Below are 15,493 nucleotides of genomic sequence, written 5' to 3'. Positions count from 1 at the left end.
TTAAAATTGACAATTCTGTGAACTGTCTTGTGCACGTTTTAAATTGACACAATACCTGTTAGCAAAGGTGTCAGCTTGAGATAACGTGCAGGAGCTTGCAGGGATTTGTAGTTTTGCATGATGTATACGAATCTGAGTGTAAATAGAGCCGAATATATTGATACAAGTTGTCCGAGAGAGATTTACATGGCTATCAAAACGTCACGCCAGGGTAAGCCTACACAAAACACAGACCTTGTTTTAAATGGGAAAAAATGGATGGTGCAAAAAACTATTGGAACCATCTCCCTGGATCGCTAGGTTTTATGGGTATTGCGACACCTCCACTGTATGGCTATAAACATTATTTTTCTAAACTATGAACAGGACTATGCCTATTGCATCCTGTGTAAATAATATGAAAAGTGATCATGCCTCGCTGGTTGGTTACAAAGCTTTTTCAAGTAATGATTTGTAAAACCAATATAGCATTTCCATCCCCATACAAATTCTACAAAGAAAACTCTTATGCACCATTAGCCCACACATTTCTAACGAATAGGCTATAGCCTAGTTCCGCATAGCCTACTACTCTAGTTACCTTATCATGGAAAGTAAATATTATGTATTCAGCTATTGGACCATATAGTAGGCCAGCCTAGTCACAATATAGCCTTCATTATAAACTAATATTGTGGCCAGGATGTAGCCTAAGGTGTACCAGAAAAATAGAAAATGCAGGTTGGTAGACAGAGCAACGTGTAACATGATCCTCTATGGACGGTTTCCAGGGACTATTTAGATTAGAGTGTGGCTTCCGATAATCAGCTTACCAGGTTGAAGACGGTCTCCACAATGTCCCGGTTGGAAACTTCCCCAACTTCCACCAGGCCGGCGAGGACAGCGAATTTCATTTTGATTCCTCGGATTGGGATCCCAGGGTTGAGCGACACCGCCGCAGCTCCATCACCTTGCCCGGCTGGTCGCCCAGCACCAGGCGTCTCCTCGCTAGCCATTGCTACAGGAGGACAGGTGGCGGTAACAGGTAAGGCACCTGTTCACCCCCAAAGGCGGTAATGGGATACAGTAAAGTCGGTGAAAGAAAAAAAACAAATGGTATCCTCTTTCCAGCTATGTCGACAGTCTGGAGGTAAACAACGAAAATATTTCCCTCCCCATTCAAAACAGTTCCCAAAATAAGCCTTCGAGTCAACAAAGTATGTTTTGTAGTCCGCGAAAGGCACAGGCGCACGAGAGTTGGATTTCTAGCCGATGACACCGCGACATTGGAGTTGTCACTGCGTTTCCATGTAAAACTCCTCTCCCCCGGTCGGAAACTCGATAAGGAGGCGAATGAAATAATGCATCAAAAACCGTTCACTAAAATGGACCGGCTTAAAAAGGTTTGGTTCTAAAGGCAAGTCGCAGAGACCTTGCCCTTCCTCCCCTCTGTCAAAATATGAGAGGCACCTGCGACTTTCATTTCTTCACTAGTCCAGCCAGGCTACAGCAGTAGAACTTGCTATTGTCACAGCAGGCTTGACAGGTAGAGTGCTGTCATGAGCAAGAACTCCTAAACGTGGCTCAAGTACCGCAACAGCGCCAGTGGTGCTCGACAAGGGACAGCAGTCATCCACTCGGTCTTTCCCTAAAAACTGCTAGACTTGCTCAAATTTCAGTGTTAACCCACTTACAGCGCTTTCTCTTCCTGATTTACCCCCTGCTACAGCTCTTCCACGCCATGACAGTATTATACCAGTATTCTGCCAGCGGCACAAATGATGACGTCATGTTCGTATGGTAACGAGGAAACCTTTAAAATAAAAGCCCGCATTTCAAAACATTACAATTCAAAATATATTACATTTGAATCAATGGCCACTTTTACTGTGCCAACAAGAAAAGGCAATAGGTAATTTATGAAATAAAAAATGTAAGACCTACATACACATACAGAATATTGTGCTGAAGAGGTAACTGTTATACCTGTCTCAGCTAATGTGGGGTGGAAAATACTCAGTAGGGTTTCTAATAACCAAATATGTGTCATTTTTGAAGGGGACTGTGTCACACGGTCTGCTGCTGGCTAAGTATTTACTGAGTATTTCACACCACACTTTATCTGAAGGAGGTAGAAAAGTAATCTTTACAAGCCAATATGTATCCCATGTAGAGTCTATAACAGTGTGCTGCATTGTTGGCTATGGAGGGGGTGGAGTGAAAAGCCAGCAGCAGGCTGTGTGACACAGTCCACCGCCAAAGCTAATTATATTTGGTTAGTAGAGATGCGACTGAGTATTTCCCACCACAGTTTATATGAGACAGGTAGTAAAGTTTTTTTCTCTACAACCCAAAAAGTCCCCGTTGTCAAGCACAAGAGACCAATTTAAGTTTTGCAGACTCTATTGAATAATTCCAATAACATATGTTTGTATTTTATTAAAAGTGTATTTCTTTAAATGGAGCCTACACAATAGCTATCAACATTCCAGTATTTGTTTAAACTTTCCAAAGAAATGCATAAATAATACAAGACAATCAACGCATTGGTTGCAATGCTGTGAAAAACAGTTGTACCGCACTAGATTGCAAAAAAAAAATCGATATTCCCAAAGTTTATCATGTATTTACATAGGGACTCTTATTCACGTGGGAAAAATCGGCGATCGTGCTGCCAACATAAAATCCTGCTGCTAAGAGAACAGTAATGAGTGGAGCATGCGCGGTGGGCATCGAGTGACTGACAGAGTGTCTCAGGCGTTGATATGGTCTCAGGTGTAGCCCAGGTGGATGGCGCTGTGGACTTGTTCATGCCAGGGACAGAGGGGAGGCTTATAATGCAGGAAACGAGTAGGGCTTCACAAATGTTCGGTTCCAACGGAATAGAGTCTAGTGTACAATTTCGCCTCATATTGCAGCTGGTTGGCCTATAATGCAGAGACGTCTAAAGGCAAGAGGAAGATACTTGCTCGAGTCAGGAGTCATCTACTGCTGTGCACTCAAAGACATACCAGAGATGTTGCATTAAAAAATTGCATATAAAAACTCTAAGGATTAGGCTGTAATAATGGTTGTCAATATAATGTATATTTTTTCCTATAGGCAGACTTTAGGCATTATCTACCCACATTATGCAACCATGGTTACAGTTGTACAGAAGGGGAAACATTTGTAAATGTTTATATTATTGATGAAAATAAGATTAGACAAAATAATGTCCTGCTGTAAACCAAAAAAAATGTAAGTCATATTCACATGAGAAATGTAAATTGTGATGCTTCTCTCTACAGTCCATGCAGTGGAACATTGACAGCTGTAATGCAACCGGAGGTGATAGAAACCAGACATTAAAACGATGTGACAGCGATGCTTCTCTTGCCTCTTCCAGTCACTGACCCATGTTGCAAGAAAGGCATTGCACTGTACTTGTGCACGTGACATTAAAACTTGAAACTTGTTTAAGACGTTTATGAGACCAAATAGATACATTGTCAGATAGGTTTCTATTTCATTTAGCCTACGTATATTGAATAGCCTATGTATGATTGAAATGTAGTCAAAGATCAAATGCAATGTATTTGAACAAAGATCGTTATTGCATCATAAAGATGTGTGTCTCCTCTCATCTCCTAGGAGGCTCTGATACAGGATGACTTCAGTTGCTCAGTGGAATGTGGGATGGCTCCCAGTCCTAGGTTGCATCCTAAATGGCACAATATTCCCTAAATAGTGCACTACTTTTTACCAGGGCCCATAAGGCTCTCGTCAAAAGGAGTGCACTGTGTGGGGAATAATGTGCCCTTTTAGGACGCAGTTCTAGTGCTGTTGCCAAGGAGTCAGGCAGCGCCACAATTCTTTTGACCTCACAAGCAATCCCTCTCCCTGGGGACACTGGGACACAAGGCAGTCAGTTGAGTTCCAGCATCAGACAATGGTTGCGGTCCAAATGGCACCCTGTTCCTTTTAATGTGCGCTACATTTGACCAGAGCCCTATGGGGAATAGGGGGCCTCTGATCAAAATAAGTGCACTGTAAAGGAAATAGGGTTCCATTTGGGACGTAGACAAAGTCAAGGTTGGTCTCAGTAGTAGTGACCTGAAATATAAGTGCTTACTACAGTGCAATGCTTTAATTTACATGCAGGCAACGTTGAGTGGGTTCAAGTCAAGACACTTTTGCACTGACTTACCTGAGGTAACCTACAAAATGAAAGTAAGAGGGAGTGTTGATATAGTAACTTGTATTTCATAGTGTGCTGTTGAACTGCAACCTTGATGATGTAAATTAAATACACATTTCATTTACAAAATTTTCTTTTCTTGTTTTGTCTTTTGTGTTCCACAACGCATTAATGAATTCAGCTACTCACACAGCTTTGTGCCAAAGTGCTGTCATCTTTTGATTGGATGAACATTCATTATATCCTTCCAAATCAATACCTGAGGGAAATATATATATTTTTGAAATATCCTGAACAAATGAAGGCTGCTAAAACCATACGGTTCGAACACACATCCTCTTGACTGTTTTCTTTAAGAAATGTATTCTGGGTGAGGCTTGGATTTACTTTGAACCCCCCCATGTGGCAGATTCGATCAGAAAACTAAGCTGAGTGAAGGCTGTTGCATTATGATGACAAGAGGGAATTACACATGTCTCTCCAGAGACTACCCACTGGGCACAGATGTCAATTCAAGGTCTATTTCACTTTGGTTCAATGTCATTTTGTTGAAATTACATGGACAGGGCCGGTTTAATGCAGGGGTTACCGGGGCTGAAGCCCCTGGGCCCAGGCCAGTGGGTGGCCCAAGAAGCATATATACAGTATATATTATATTTTTTTTACTGCAACCACCAACCACAGGTGGGTTCAGGAGCCCACTCTCAATGAGTGTAGACAACCTGCTGCTGCCGCTCCATTAATCATCAGATGGGGGGAGGAGAGGAGGTATGGGGTCCACGTGGGTAACTGGGGGGCCCTACCTTGATTGGGTAACCGATTAATTTAAAAAAATGCATAATAAATAAGTCAATTGCGTGGTCAATTGCATGAGTCAGGGGCTGGGTCCAAAAGCCAAAAAAACACAATTAATTTTTTTTTAAATCCAACCACAGGAGCCTGCTCTCAATGTTCAAAATACCCCAGATAGCATAATTTAGCCACAGAGGATCAATAGTTTCAAAAACATAACTGTGGATTAAATTGTATCAAAAGTGCATACAGGTAACTGACAAAAAAAAGGAAACACCAGCATAAAGTGTCTTAGGGTATTGGGTCACCACAAGCTGCCAGAACAGCTTCAACGCGCCTTGGCATAGATTGTACAAGTGGACATAAACCATGCCAGGAAAATGCACCCACCCCATAACATACACTTTGTATCCCTCACTTAAGTGTTTCCTTTATTTTGGTAGTTACCGGCTGCCTACAATCAGGGGGGGGGCGCAATTTGGCCAGCATGCACGCCAAATGTACAGCTTGTTGCATTGTGGCCATAGACATATAATCCATAAAAGGGATTTGGAGCCTCTTACCCTGGCAATCTGAGTGTTAAACTCATGGGTACACTATCATTGGCTGCCAGTCCTGATTTCAATGGGAACTGCCATCTATGGATTATATTCTATGCGGCTGTCGGTTTGCCTTTTGCAAATTTCGAAATACAATCGTGGAGAAAATGTACAGTTTGGAAAGCAAGCAACGTTGATTCAACCAGTGTGTGTCCAGTGGGTGAATTTATCCTTGTGATGATGATGATGATGATGATGCCTTTCTGAATAGGAGGCTGATTTTTAGCAGCATGCTACAGAAGGTAGGCAATATGGCAGCCAATCAAGATCATGTTTTTTGGAGGCATGTTGTGAGAGAAAAGGATGCTGCACCTCTCTTGATTTGGGTGGTGATATCAACAAGGCGAGAAGGTCAAAACGTTTTCAGTGACCAGAGTAAGACCTTTTTGGGCGCCTGCTGATTTTAAAGCCAGATGAGTGGTTCAAAACGTTTTCAGTGACAAGTGTAAGACCTTTTTGGGCGCCTGCTGATTTTAAAGCCAGATGAGTGGTTCAAAACGTTTTCAGTGACCAGAGTAAGACCTTTTTGGGCGCCTGCTGATTTTAAAGCCAGATGAGTGGTTCAAAACGTTTTCAGTGACAAGATAAGAACTTACTCCATGTTGGATGGTTGTTGAGCTTTAAAGACCCCCACTTCCATTCTCCTGATCAGGGATTATCCCTGACAAGGAGATGACAGGAATGTTATTAATTCTATTTGCATTCATCTTCACTAGGTGTTACAACATGTCTCTAACATGCACATTCAGACTCATTTATACAATGTATATGATTTATGTATACTGTACATATGAGGGATTTGGCCAAATTAGGCCTCACCAACATTAGGACATATGTTGAACATTAAAGGGTACTTTTCAGATACTGTATAGAATCTTAGAAAAATAGTGCTTTCTAGAACTTAAACGGGTTCTTCGGCTGTCCCCATAAGAGAACCCTTTGAATAACCTTTTTTGGTTCCATGTAGAACTCTTTTGGGTTCCATGAAGAACCCTGTCCACAGAGGGTTCTACATGTGGACAGCCGAAGAACCCTTTTGGAACCCTTTTTTCTAAGAGTGTGGAGACAATGTAGGTCTAGAATGAATGTATGTCAATGTTTACATTGTCACCAGGTTCAGCCCAGCTAGGCGTCATCCCTAACCCTGTAATTGACACAGTTGTATCAGTGTCCTAATAACGGAAGGAAGCCAGACACACCTGCATGGAATGTTAACAGTTTGAGATTCAGGTTCAACCTGTTTTCTTCATTAAATATTCACTTGTTGGTTCACTAATACAGCATGTCAGGGCTGACAGTCACGCAGTGTACTTGGCTGACTGAATAGTGTAATACAGTATTGAGTAATATACATGCATATAACATATAGTTTAACATAATAACATGCATATAACATATAGTTTAACATAATAACATGCATAAAATATATAGTTTAACATAATAATATGCATATAAAATGTAGTTTAACATAATAACATGCATATAAGATGTAGTTTAACATAATAACATGCATATAAGATGTAGTTTAACACATGTTGTGAATAGTTAAGTCAGTGTTTTCCAAACTCCAATGGATGCATGTCTTGTTTTTAAGCCCTAGCACTACACATCTGATTCAAATAATCAACACATCATTACATTATGATTACTTGAATCAGCTGTGTAGTGCTAGGCCAAAACTATAACATGTACAGTGCCTTGCGAAAGTATTCGGCCCCCTTGAACTTTGCGACCTTTTGCCACATTTCAGGCTTCAAACATAAAGATATAAAACTGAGATACTGTTGAGATACTGAGATACTGAGATACTGTTGTGAAGAAGTTTAAAGCCGGATTTGGATACAAAAAGATTTCCCAAGCTTTAAACATCCCAAGGAGCACTGTGCAAGCGATAATATTGAAATGGAAGGAGTATCAGACCACTGCAAATCTACCAAGACCTGGCCGTCCCTCTAAACTTTCAGCTCATACAAGGAGAAGACTGATCAGAGATGCAGCCAAGAGGCCCATGATCACTCTGGATGAACTGCAGAGATCTACAGCCGAGGTGGGAGACTCTGTCCATAGGACAACAATCAGTCGTATATTGCACAAATCTGGCCTTTATGGAAGAGTGGCAAGAAGAAAGCCATTTCTTAAAGATATCCATAAAAAGTGTTGTTTAAAGTTTGCCACAAGCCTCCTGGGAGACACACCAAACATGTGGAAGAAGGTGCTCTGGTCAGATGAAACCAAAATTGAACTTTTTGGCAACAATGCAAAACGTTATGTTTGGCATAAAAGCAACACAGCTGAACACACCATCCCCACTGTCAAACATAGTGGTGGCAGCATCATGGTTTGGGCCTGCTTTTCTTCAGCAGGGACAGGGAAGATGGTTAAAATTGATGGGAAGATGGATGGAGCCAAATACAGGACCATTCTGGAAGAAAACCTGATGGAGTCTGCAAAAGACTGGGACGGAGATTTGTCTTCCAACAAGACAATGATCCAAAACATAAAGCAAAATCTACAATGGAATGGTTCAAAAATAAACATATCCAAGTGTTAGAATGGCCAAGTCAAAGTCCAGACCTGAATCCAATCGGGAATCTGTGGAAAGAACTGAAAACTGCTGTTCACAAATGCTCTCCATCCAACCTCACTGAGCTCGAGCTGTTTTGCAAGGAGGAATGGGAAAAAATGTCAGTCTCTCGATGTGCAAAACTGATAGAGACATACCCCAAGCGACTTACAGCTGTAATCGCAGCAAAAGGTGGCGCTACAAAGTATTAACTTAAGGGGGCTGAATAATTTTGCACGCCCAATTTTTCAGTTTTTGATTTGTTAAAAAAGTTTGAAATATCCAATAAATGTCGTTCCAGTTCATGATTGTGTCCCACTTGTTGTTGATTCTTCACAAAAAAATACAGTTTTATATCTTTATGTTTGAAGCCTGAAATGTGGCAAAAGGTCGCAAAGTTCAAGGGGGCCGAATACTTTCGCAAGGCACTGTATACCCTGGGGTCCCCAGGACCGAGTTTGGAAAACACTGAGTTAAGTCAATATTATGTTTATTTTCTTGTAATTCAGGTGAAAAGTCTTTCCTTCATCATGAATATGTGAGTGAATATTTTGGGTGAAGGTATTTAAGTTATTATGGGTCTGCTCATATGACTGCTAATTTCTCCACAGACAGCGACTGTAAATTTAATTTAGTTAATTTGTGAAAGTGTTGGTGCATCATATTTCATTGCCACAGTAAAAGCCAGTGGCTGATCTAATTTATATTTTATACTCAGTTACATGTTTATGCATATATTCATTCATTCTGGAACAGAGATTTATATTATTATAAATCATACATGAATTATATAATATTCTTATGTATTTATTTACAAAATTTCAGACAAACAACACAATGTCAGACTGAATGTCAATCATTCATGTGAGCGTCTGAACTGAGCTAACTGTCAAAGTGGGTGTGTTAAATTGTTTATTTGGATCCGCATTAGCTTTTGCAGAAGCAGCAGCTATTGTAGTGGATACAGTAGAATCATGATAGAAATATCAATATTGTAGCATAACAATACTATATCATACAATGTAGCAAACACTTCCTGAGTTTATTAAATGTTGTTATAACGTATCAAATAAAGGACTGCGATATCACGCTTAGGCCCGTAGAGAACGACAACGTGCTAGTTTTGAGGTCTCAACATATCGCGAGTCGCGAGATGTGAGAAATCTCAGCTCTATCTTTAACACTCGCGATAATTCCTATTTCCTTCTCTTTCACTCCCTGTAGCCAACATGGCAGTCGGCAAGAATAAGAGGCTGACCAAAGGTGGCAAAAAAGGTGCCAAAAAGAAGATGTAAGTAGCGCAATTCATCCATTAAATCATGCAATGTACACTATTAAGTTCAAGTTATTGACTTTCAGTTTGAAAATGTGAAGGATGAGGTTGATTTTGGCTGGATGCACTCAGGCCGGGCACTGTTGCTAATCTGCTAGGCTCACTGTGCATTCAGGGTTCATGAGTTTGTGCATAAGCGACACTGAACTGTTACCAAAGAGAATGTCGAAGTCGTAACACAGGCTGCATATCGTGAAGCATTTTATTTAAATGTGCCGAAATGCACTCATTTTCTGTAGTCTAGCGACATTGTCTGTCTTGACAAGCTAAGCTAACTAGATCATTCATGTAACTATGGTGGCTAGCAAGATGGCAGATATGGCCATCCATGAACATAACGTGGACAACGTTAGCTAGACGAAGTATTTTCTACGAAATGGTGTGGTCAGGTCAAACAGGATCAAAGTATTGTAGCCAAGCCAGCCAGGGCTACATGTGCGTGGTGCCAACCCTTTAGTCAGCGAGAAAAGGCACATTTATCAGATAAGATCATTTAGCCAGTTAGCTGGGCCTTACATTAGTAACCAGCTAGCTAACGTTATGGTATTCCGGTCATGTTTTATTGATTAGCCAGGTGCCTGTTGAATTTCCACGTTTTGATTGGACTGAAAGTTGACGTTCATACCATTGCCATAATTTGACAATAACAAGTTAACGTTAGTCCTTTGGTTGGTTTCGCGTAAACTAGACTGCAACCTTAGTTTATTTAGCTAGCTACATAGGCCTGTGTCATCAAAACAGATTAACAGAACTGATATTGACCACACTACTTTCTCTATCCCCCAGTGTCGACCCTTTCTCCAAGAAGGACTGGTATGATGTCAAGGCACCCGCTATGTTCAACATCCGCAACATTGGCAAGACCTTGGTCTCGAGGACTCAGGGAACCAGTAAGTTTGCTTTTCCAACCGATGCAGATTAATGGAGCATCATTAATCAACATTAACCACATGGTTCAGTGGTGATGGCTATCAGTATAAAGACTAACATGCAGCAAAATAACTGCAGACAGAGCCACATGGTTCTGTGGAATTATAACACAGTTTGGAAACTAGGGGTTGATTAAAGTGGGGTGACTAAAACGGGAACTCCTGACCTTGTACTGTAACCAGCTAGCTAGGTAGCCTAATTCAACTAGCTTTGGAACAACTTTGGGAGTCTGTATATTGGTTGGACTCATAGTTGTGCATCGTTCTCTTAGGTGGCGATGGCTAATAACCGGCTTTGCCAAAAATGTTTCCGGTCAACAAAAGCATATGTACAATCTCTTGGAACTTACCAGACAAAGTGAAATGTCCCTCGCTGTCAAATAAACATCGGTATCCAACTTTTGTCCGAACTGCACCATATTCCTGCCAAGTTAGACGGCGGTCTGCCATTAGTTCACGCAAGACTTCCTACCACAATGTAACATTTTATTTAATAGCGAGGTACACATTTCACTACGTCTGGTAAGTAGAGTTCCTAGCGACTATACAAGTGCTTTTGTTGACAGGAAGCGTTTGTTTGGCGAAGCTGACCCTGGTGGTAAGGTTATTTTCTGTCAAAACACCAAAACGATGCACAACTCAGGGAGTCCCAGCTAATAGAGTCCTGAAGTTGTCCTAAAACTACCATTTAATATGGGTTTGTTGGTCAGTAATGTCCCTTTTAGTTTTCCCTTTTAAAATTGTTTCAGCTTGTCGGTCTTGTCTTGGATTTGTTTGTACCGTACTTAACACAATGGGAATGCACAATGACAAATTGTTTCGGCCCAATGATTGCAACTGACTACTGGTAAAGAGATCTGATGTTTCCGGCCTTGGCCTCCATTCCCCTCACTGCGTCCCACATCAACTAATCTGTTCTACTAGGAATCGCCTCTGATGGTCTGAAGGGACGTGTGTTCGAGGTGAGCCTCGCTGACCTGCAGAACGATGAGGTGGCCTTCCGCAAGTTCAAGCTGATCTCAGAAGACGTGCAGGGCAAGAACTGTCTGACCAACTTCCACGGCATGGACCTGACCCGTGACAAGATGTGCTCCATGGTCAAGAAGTGGCAGGTGAGGAATCCTACAGGAGGATGTAACACACAGCTGGATTTGTTGAGATATTGTAATTTTGATATGCATTTATAATCACAGTACAAAACGGATGGAAATAGGTAGTACTGTCATTAAAGGTGCAATATGCAGAAATCACTCCGCCATTTAGTTTGCCTAATTTCAGTTTGTTTGACAAAACAACCAGTCATTGTTTAGAGAATCATTATACCATCTAAACCAATGTAATATTGTGTTTTCAGCTGTTTCAAGCTGGTCTGCAAAACTTAACAGGAAGCATTTAAAAAAAAAAACATCTACCGCTTCTTATACTTGCTTTCGATGAGAATGACAGAGCTATTTCTATGTCAATTTGGTCGGATCGCCCAAAAAGTGTCATTGCAACTTTAAGCTGGAAGGTGCCGCCTTTCCTTCAGTTTTTCTCAGCACACGTGGAATGCAAACCACAATTTCAACGTTGTACCATTATGCGTAATCTCAACACTATGAATTAGAGATTAATCGGAAGGGCCGATTTCAAGTTTTCATAACCATCGGAAGTCTGTTTTTTGGGGACAGCGATTTGGCCGATTATTTAATTTTTTGGGGACACCTTTTATTTAATCTCTATCTAACTAGGGAAGTCAGTTAAGAACACATTCTTATTTTCAATGACGGCCTAGGAACGATGGGTTAACTGCCTTGTTCAGGGGCAGAACAACAGGTTTTTACCTTGTCGGCTCGGGGGATTCAATCTTGCAACCTTACAGTTAACTAGTCCGACGCTCTAACCACCTGATTACATTGCGCTCCACGAGGAGACTGCCTGTTACGTGAATGCAGTAAGTTGTCACTTCTCTTGCGTACATTGCACGCAGACTCAGGGTATATGCAACAGTTTGGGCTGCATAATTTGCACGTAATTATGACATAACATTGAAGGTTGTGCAATGTAACGGGAATATTTAGACTTAGAGATGCCACCCGTAAGATAAAATACGGAACCGTTCCGTATTTCACTAAAATAATAAACTTCTTGTTTTCGAGATGATAGTTTCCGGATTCAACCATATTAATGACCTAAGGCTCGTATTTGTGTGTTATGTTATAACTAAGTCTGATTTTGATTGAGCAGTCGGACTGAGCGATGGTAGGTAGCAGCAGGCTCGTAAGCATTCATTCAAACAGTACTTTCGTGCGTTTGCCAGCAGCTGTTTATGAATTCAAGCCTATCAACTCCCGAGATTAGGCTGGTGTAACCGATGTGAAATGGCTAGCTAGTTAGCGAGGTGTGCGCTAATAGCGTTTCCAACGTCACTCGCTCTGAGACGTGGAGTAGTTGTTCCCCTTGCCCTGCAAGGGCCGTGGCTTTTGTGGAGCGATGGATAACGCTGCTTCGAGTGTGGCTGTTGTCGATGTGTTCCTGGTAATACTAAAGTGCCTATAAGAACATCCAATAGTCTAAGGTTAATGAAAAACATATGGTATAGAGAGAAACAGTCCGATAAATACTATATTAACTACAACCTAAAACCTCTTACCTTGGAATATTGAAGTCTCATGTTAAAAGGAACCACCAACTTTCATATGTTCTCATGTTCTGAGCAAGGAACTGAAACGGTAGCTTTTTTACATGGCACATATTGCACTTTTACTTTCTTCTCCAACACTTTGTTTTTGCATTATTTAAACCAAATTGAACATGTTTCATTATTTATTTGAGGCTAAATGGATTTTTATTGATGTAATATATTAAGTGTTCATTCAGTATTGTTGCAATTGTCATTATTACAAATAAATAAATACAAATCGTCCGATTTTAATCGGTATCGGCTTTTTTTTGGTCCTCCAATCTGTATCGGCGTTGAAAAATCATAATCGGTCGACCTCTACTATGAATTAACTTCTGCCCTGTAATGTTATTGATAACGTGTTGGGCCCAATGTACCCAAAACTATTCATTAACCTTCATTCTGTCTCCCCGCCAGACCATGATTGAGGCCCATGTGGACGTGAAGACCACCGATGGCTACCTCCTGCGTCTGTTCTGCGTTGGCTTCACCAAGAAGCGCACCAACCAGATCAGGAAGACGTCGTACGCCCAGCACCAGCAGGTCCGTCAGATCAGGAAGAAGATGATGGAGATCATGACCCGTGAGGTCCAGACCAACGACCTGAAGGAAGTCGTCAACAAGCTGTAAGGATGTTCGCCGTTCTGTTGCTGGTTCAATAGAATGTTCTGCACTCTGGGAAGATGTGGTCCATGTGAAATGTAACATGGAGTGCATGTATGGGCATGCTTATTAATTGACTTAAATGAAGCATCATTTATGTCAACAAAATTGTTGGCTGTGTCAAACACTTTTCCTGCATTTTTAATTGTGTACAGTTAAGTTTTGATGTCTGAGTAAGTTGAATGGCATTCAATGAAGGCAGCCAGTAATTTAACTAGATCTCTCAGCTGGTCATTTTCAGTAGCCAAGCCAGGTTTCCTCTTACTGATTTATCTTTCCCTTTGTCCTCTAGGATCCCTGACTCCGTTGGCAAGGACATTGAGAAGGCCTGCCAGTCCATCTACCCCCTCCACGACGTCTACGTCAGGAAAGTTAAGATGCTGAAGAAGCCCAAATTTGAATGTAAGTCACCTTGAACCTCAAACCTATCCTGCCCCTTGAGGCGTTGCAGTCCGACAATGTGTCGAGCCTGTGTCATAAGGGGCGGAGAGTGAAAGGGTTATGTCTACGCCAAGGACCCAGAACGGTGGGTACTTGGAGTGATCATGGCTCCGACAGATGGCACAATACTAGACAATTGATGGTGTGAAAGAAGGCCTATTCGGGATCTTTGTCAACTTACCATTCATTAAAGAACCTCAAAAACAACCTTGACCTTCAATAACCCTGGTTATTTTAGGTTCTTAATCATGACCACCATAAGGTCCCCTTCCCAGCATCTGGCAGCATTTCTGATATTCCAGCAAGATAACTCAACACTTGTTTCTGTACGACATGATTGTGTTTTAACATATGTCTATGGCTGCATTTACAAGCAGCCCAATTAATTATTAGTGAAAAGATCAGATTTGGATTGTGTAAACAGCCTAGCATACTAAATTATCCTAAGTGACTTATCCAATGTGGCTTTCTCTAATAGCCTGTTGAGTTGTGCTTATGTTATTCTTGTCTCCTTCCAGTGGGCAAACTGATGGAGCTCCACGGTGAGGGTGGTGGCAGCAGTACAGCCAAGCCCTCTGGGGATGACACTGGGGCTAAGGTGGATAGGGCTGACGGCTACGAGCCCCCCATCCAAGAGACCGTCTAAACACCTGACCGATTTAATAAAAAATGTAAATGATACTCAACTGTTGGCGTCTTCTGTTAATGGGATGGTTGTTTTAGTATAGAGCTATTCTTTTTCAGTCATAAATCAAAGCATTTGTTTTCTATCTGGAAAAAGAAAAGCTCTATACAAAAATAAACTCGACATAATGCCAAATTCTAAAACTGAGGCAGTTTATGGTTTAGAAATTAACATCTCTGGTGGACATTCCTGCAGTCTGCATGCCAATTGCACACTCCCTTAACTTGAGACATCTGGCATTGTTGGAACTACATTTTAAAGCGGCCTTTGTCCACAGCACAAGGTACACCTGTGTAATGATCATGCTGTTTGAATGGGTTCTTGGTAAATGAGAAATGCCCACTAACAGGGACGTAAATATTTTGTGCACATTAAACATTTTTGGGATCGTATGGGACCAACACTTTACAGTTTATAAATGCTACCATGGCGCTCAAATTAAGATTCAAGGGGCTCAATTACATCGTATTGCAATATAGGTCAAATATAAACCCTTCTCAGTATTGTGGTTTTACTGTAAAAACAAGCCAACTTTTTGAGATTAATTAGACCTCAAATGTGCTATTGGGTCATTCCTATGTGGTGCCTTTTCTGTCTTCAGGAAAGATCTTGGTGTAAAATGTGGATCCCACAAGGCTACTATCCTTTACCATAAAATTCCCTTTCA

General features: G+C 41.2%; 2 protein-coding genes and 1 non-coding gene across 9 annotated transcripts in view; 2 read left to right on the top strand and 1 right to left on the bottom strand.

Moving 5' to 3' along the window:
- LOC110533189 (lipopolysaccharide-responsive and beige-like anchor protein) overlaps window positions 1-1,774 on the bottom strand; it is a 356,513-nt gene extending 354,739 nt beyond the window's left edge. For all 7 annotated transcript variants that reach the window (XM_090187615.1, XM_090187618.1, XM_090187619.1 and 4 more), the window contains exon 1: window positions 813-1,774. In XM_090187615.1, the coding sequence (XP_090043741.1) occupies window positions 813-995 (183 nt within the window). In that variant the 5' untranslated portion in view covers window positions 996-1,774. The remainder of the gene's footprint in view (window positions 1-812) is intronic.
- A 7,549-nt stretch (window positions 1,775-9,323) lies between these two features.
- LOC110534513 (small ribosomal subunit protein eS1) lies at window positions 9,324-14,822 on the top strand. Its single transcript, XM_021619396.3, has 6 exons — window positions 9,324-9,404; window positions 10,233-10,336; window positions 11,300-11,487; window positions 13,455-13,663; window positions 13,993-14,102; window positions 14,660-14,822. The coding sequence occupies exons 1-6, from the start codon at window positions 9,343-9,345 to the stop codon at window positions 14,785-14,787; spliced, it is 801 nt and encodes a 266-aa protein (XP_021475071.1). The 5' UTR covers window positions 9,324-9,342; the 3' UTR covers window positions 14,788-14,822.
- Window positions 14,130-14,259, top strand: LOC118937083 (small nucleolar RNA SNORA17). The gene has a single exon (XR_005034479.1). It is a non-coding gene; the product is annotated as a small nucleolar RNA SNORA17 (small nucleolar RNA).
- Window positions 14,823-15,493: the final 671 nt, after the last annotated feature.

This window comes from Oncorhynchus mykiss, chromosome 10, assembly GCF_057628025.1.
Source record: "Oncorhynchus mykiss isolate SJ-2025 chromosome 10, ASM5762802v1, whole genome shotgun sequence".
NCBI lineage: Eukaryota > Metazoa > Chordata > Actinopteri > Salmoniformes > Salmonidae > Oncorhynchus > Oncorhynchus mykiss.
This window is presented reverse-complemented; position numbering and strand designations above follow the sequence as displayed.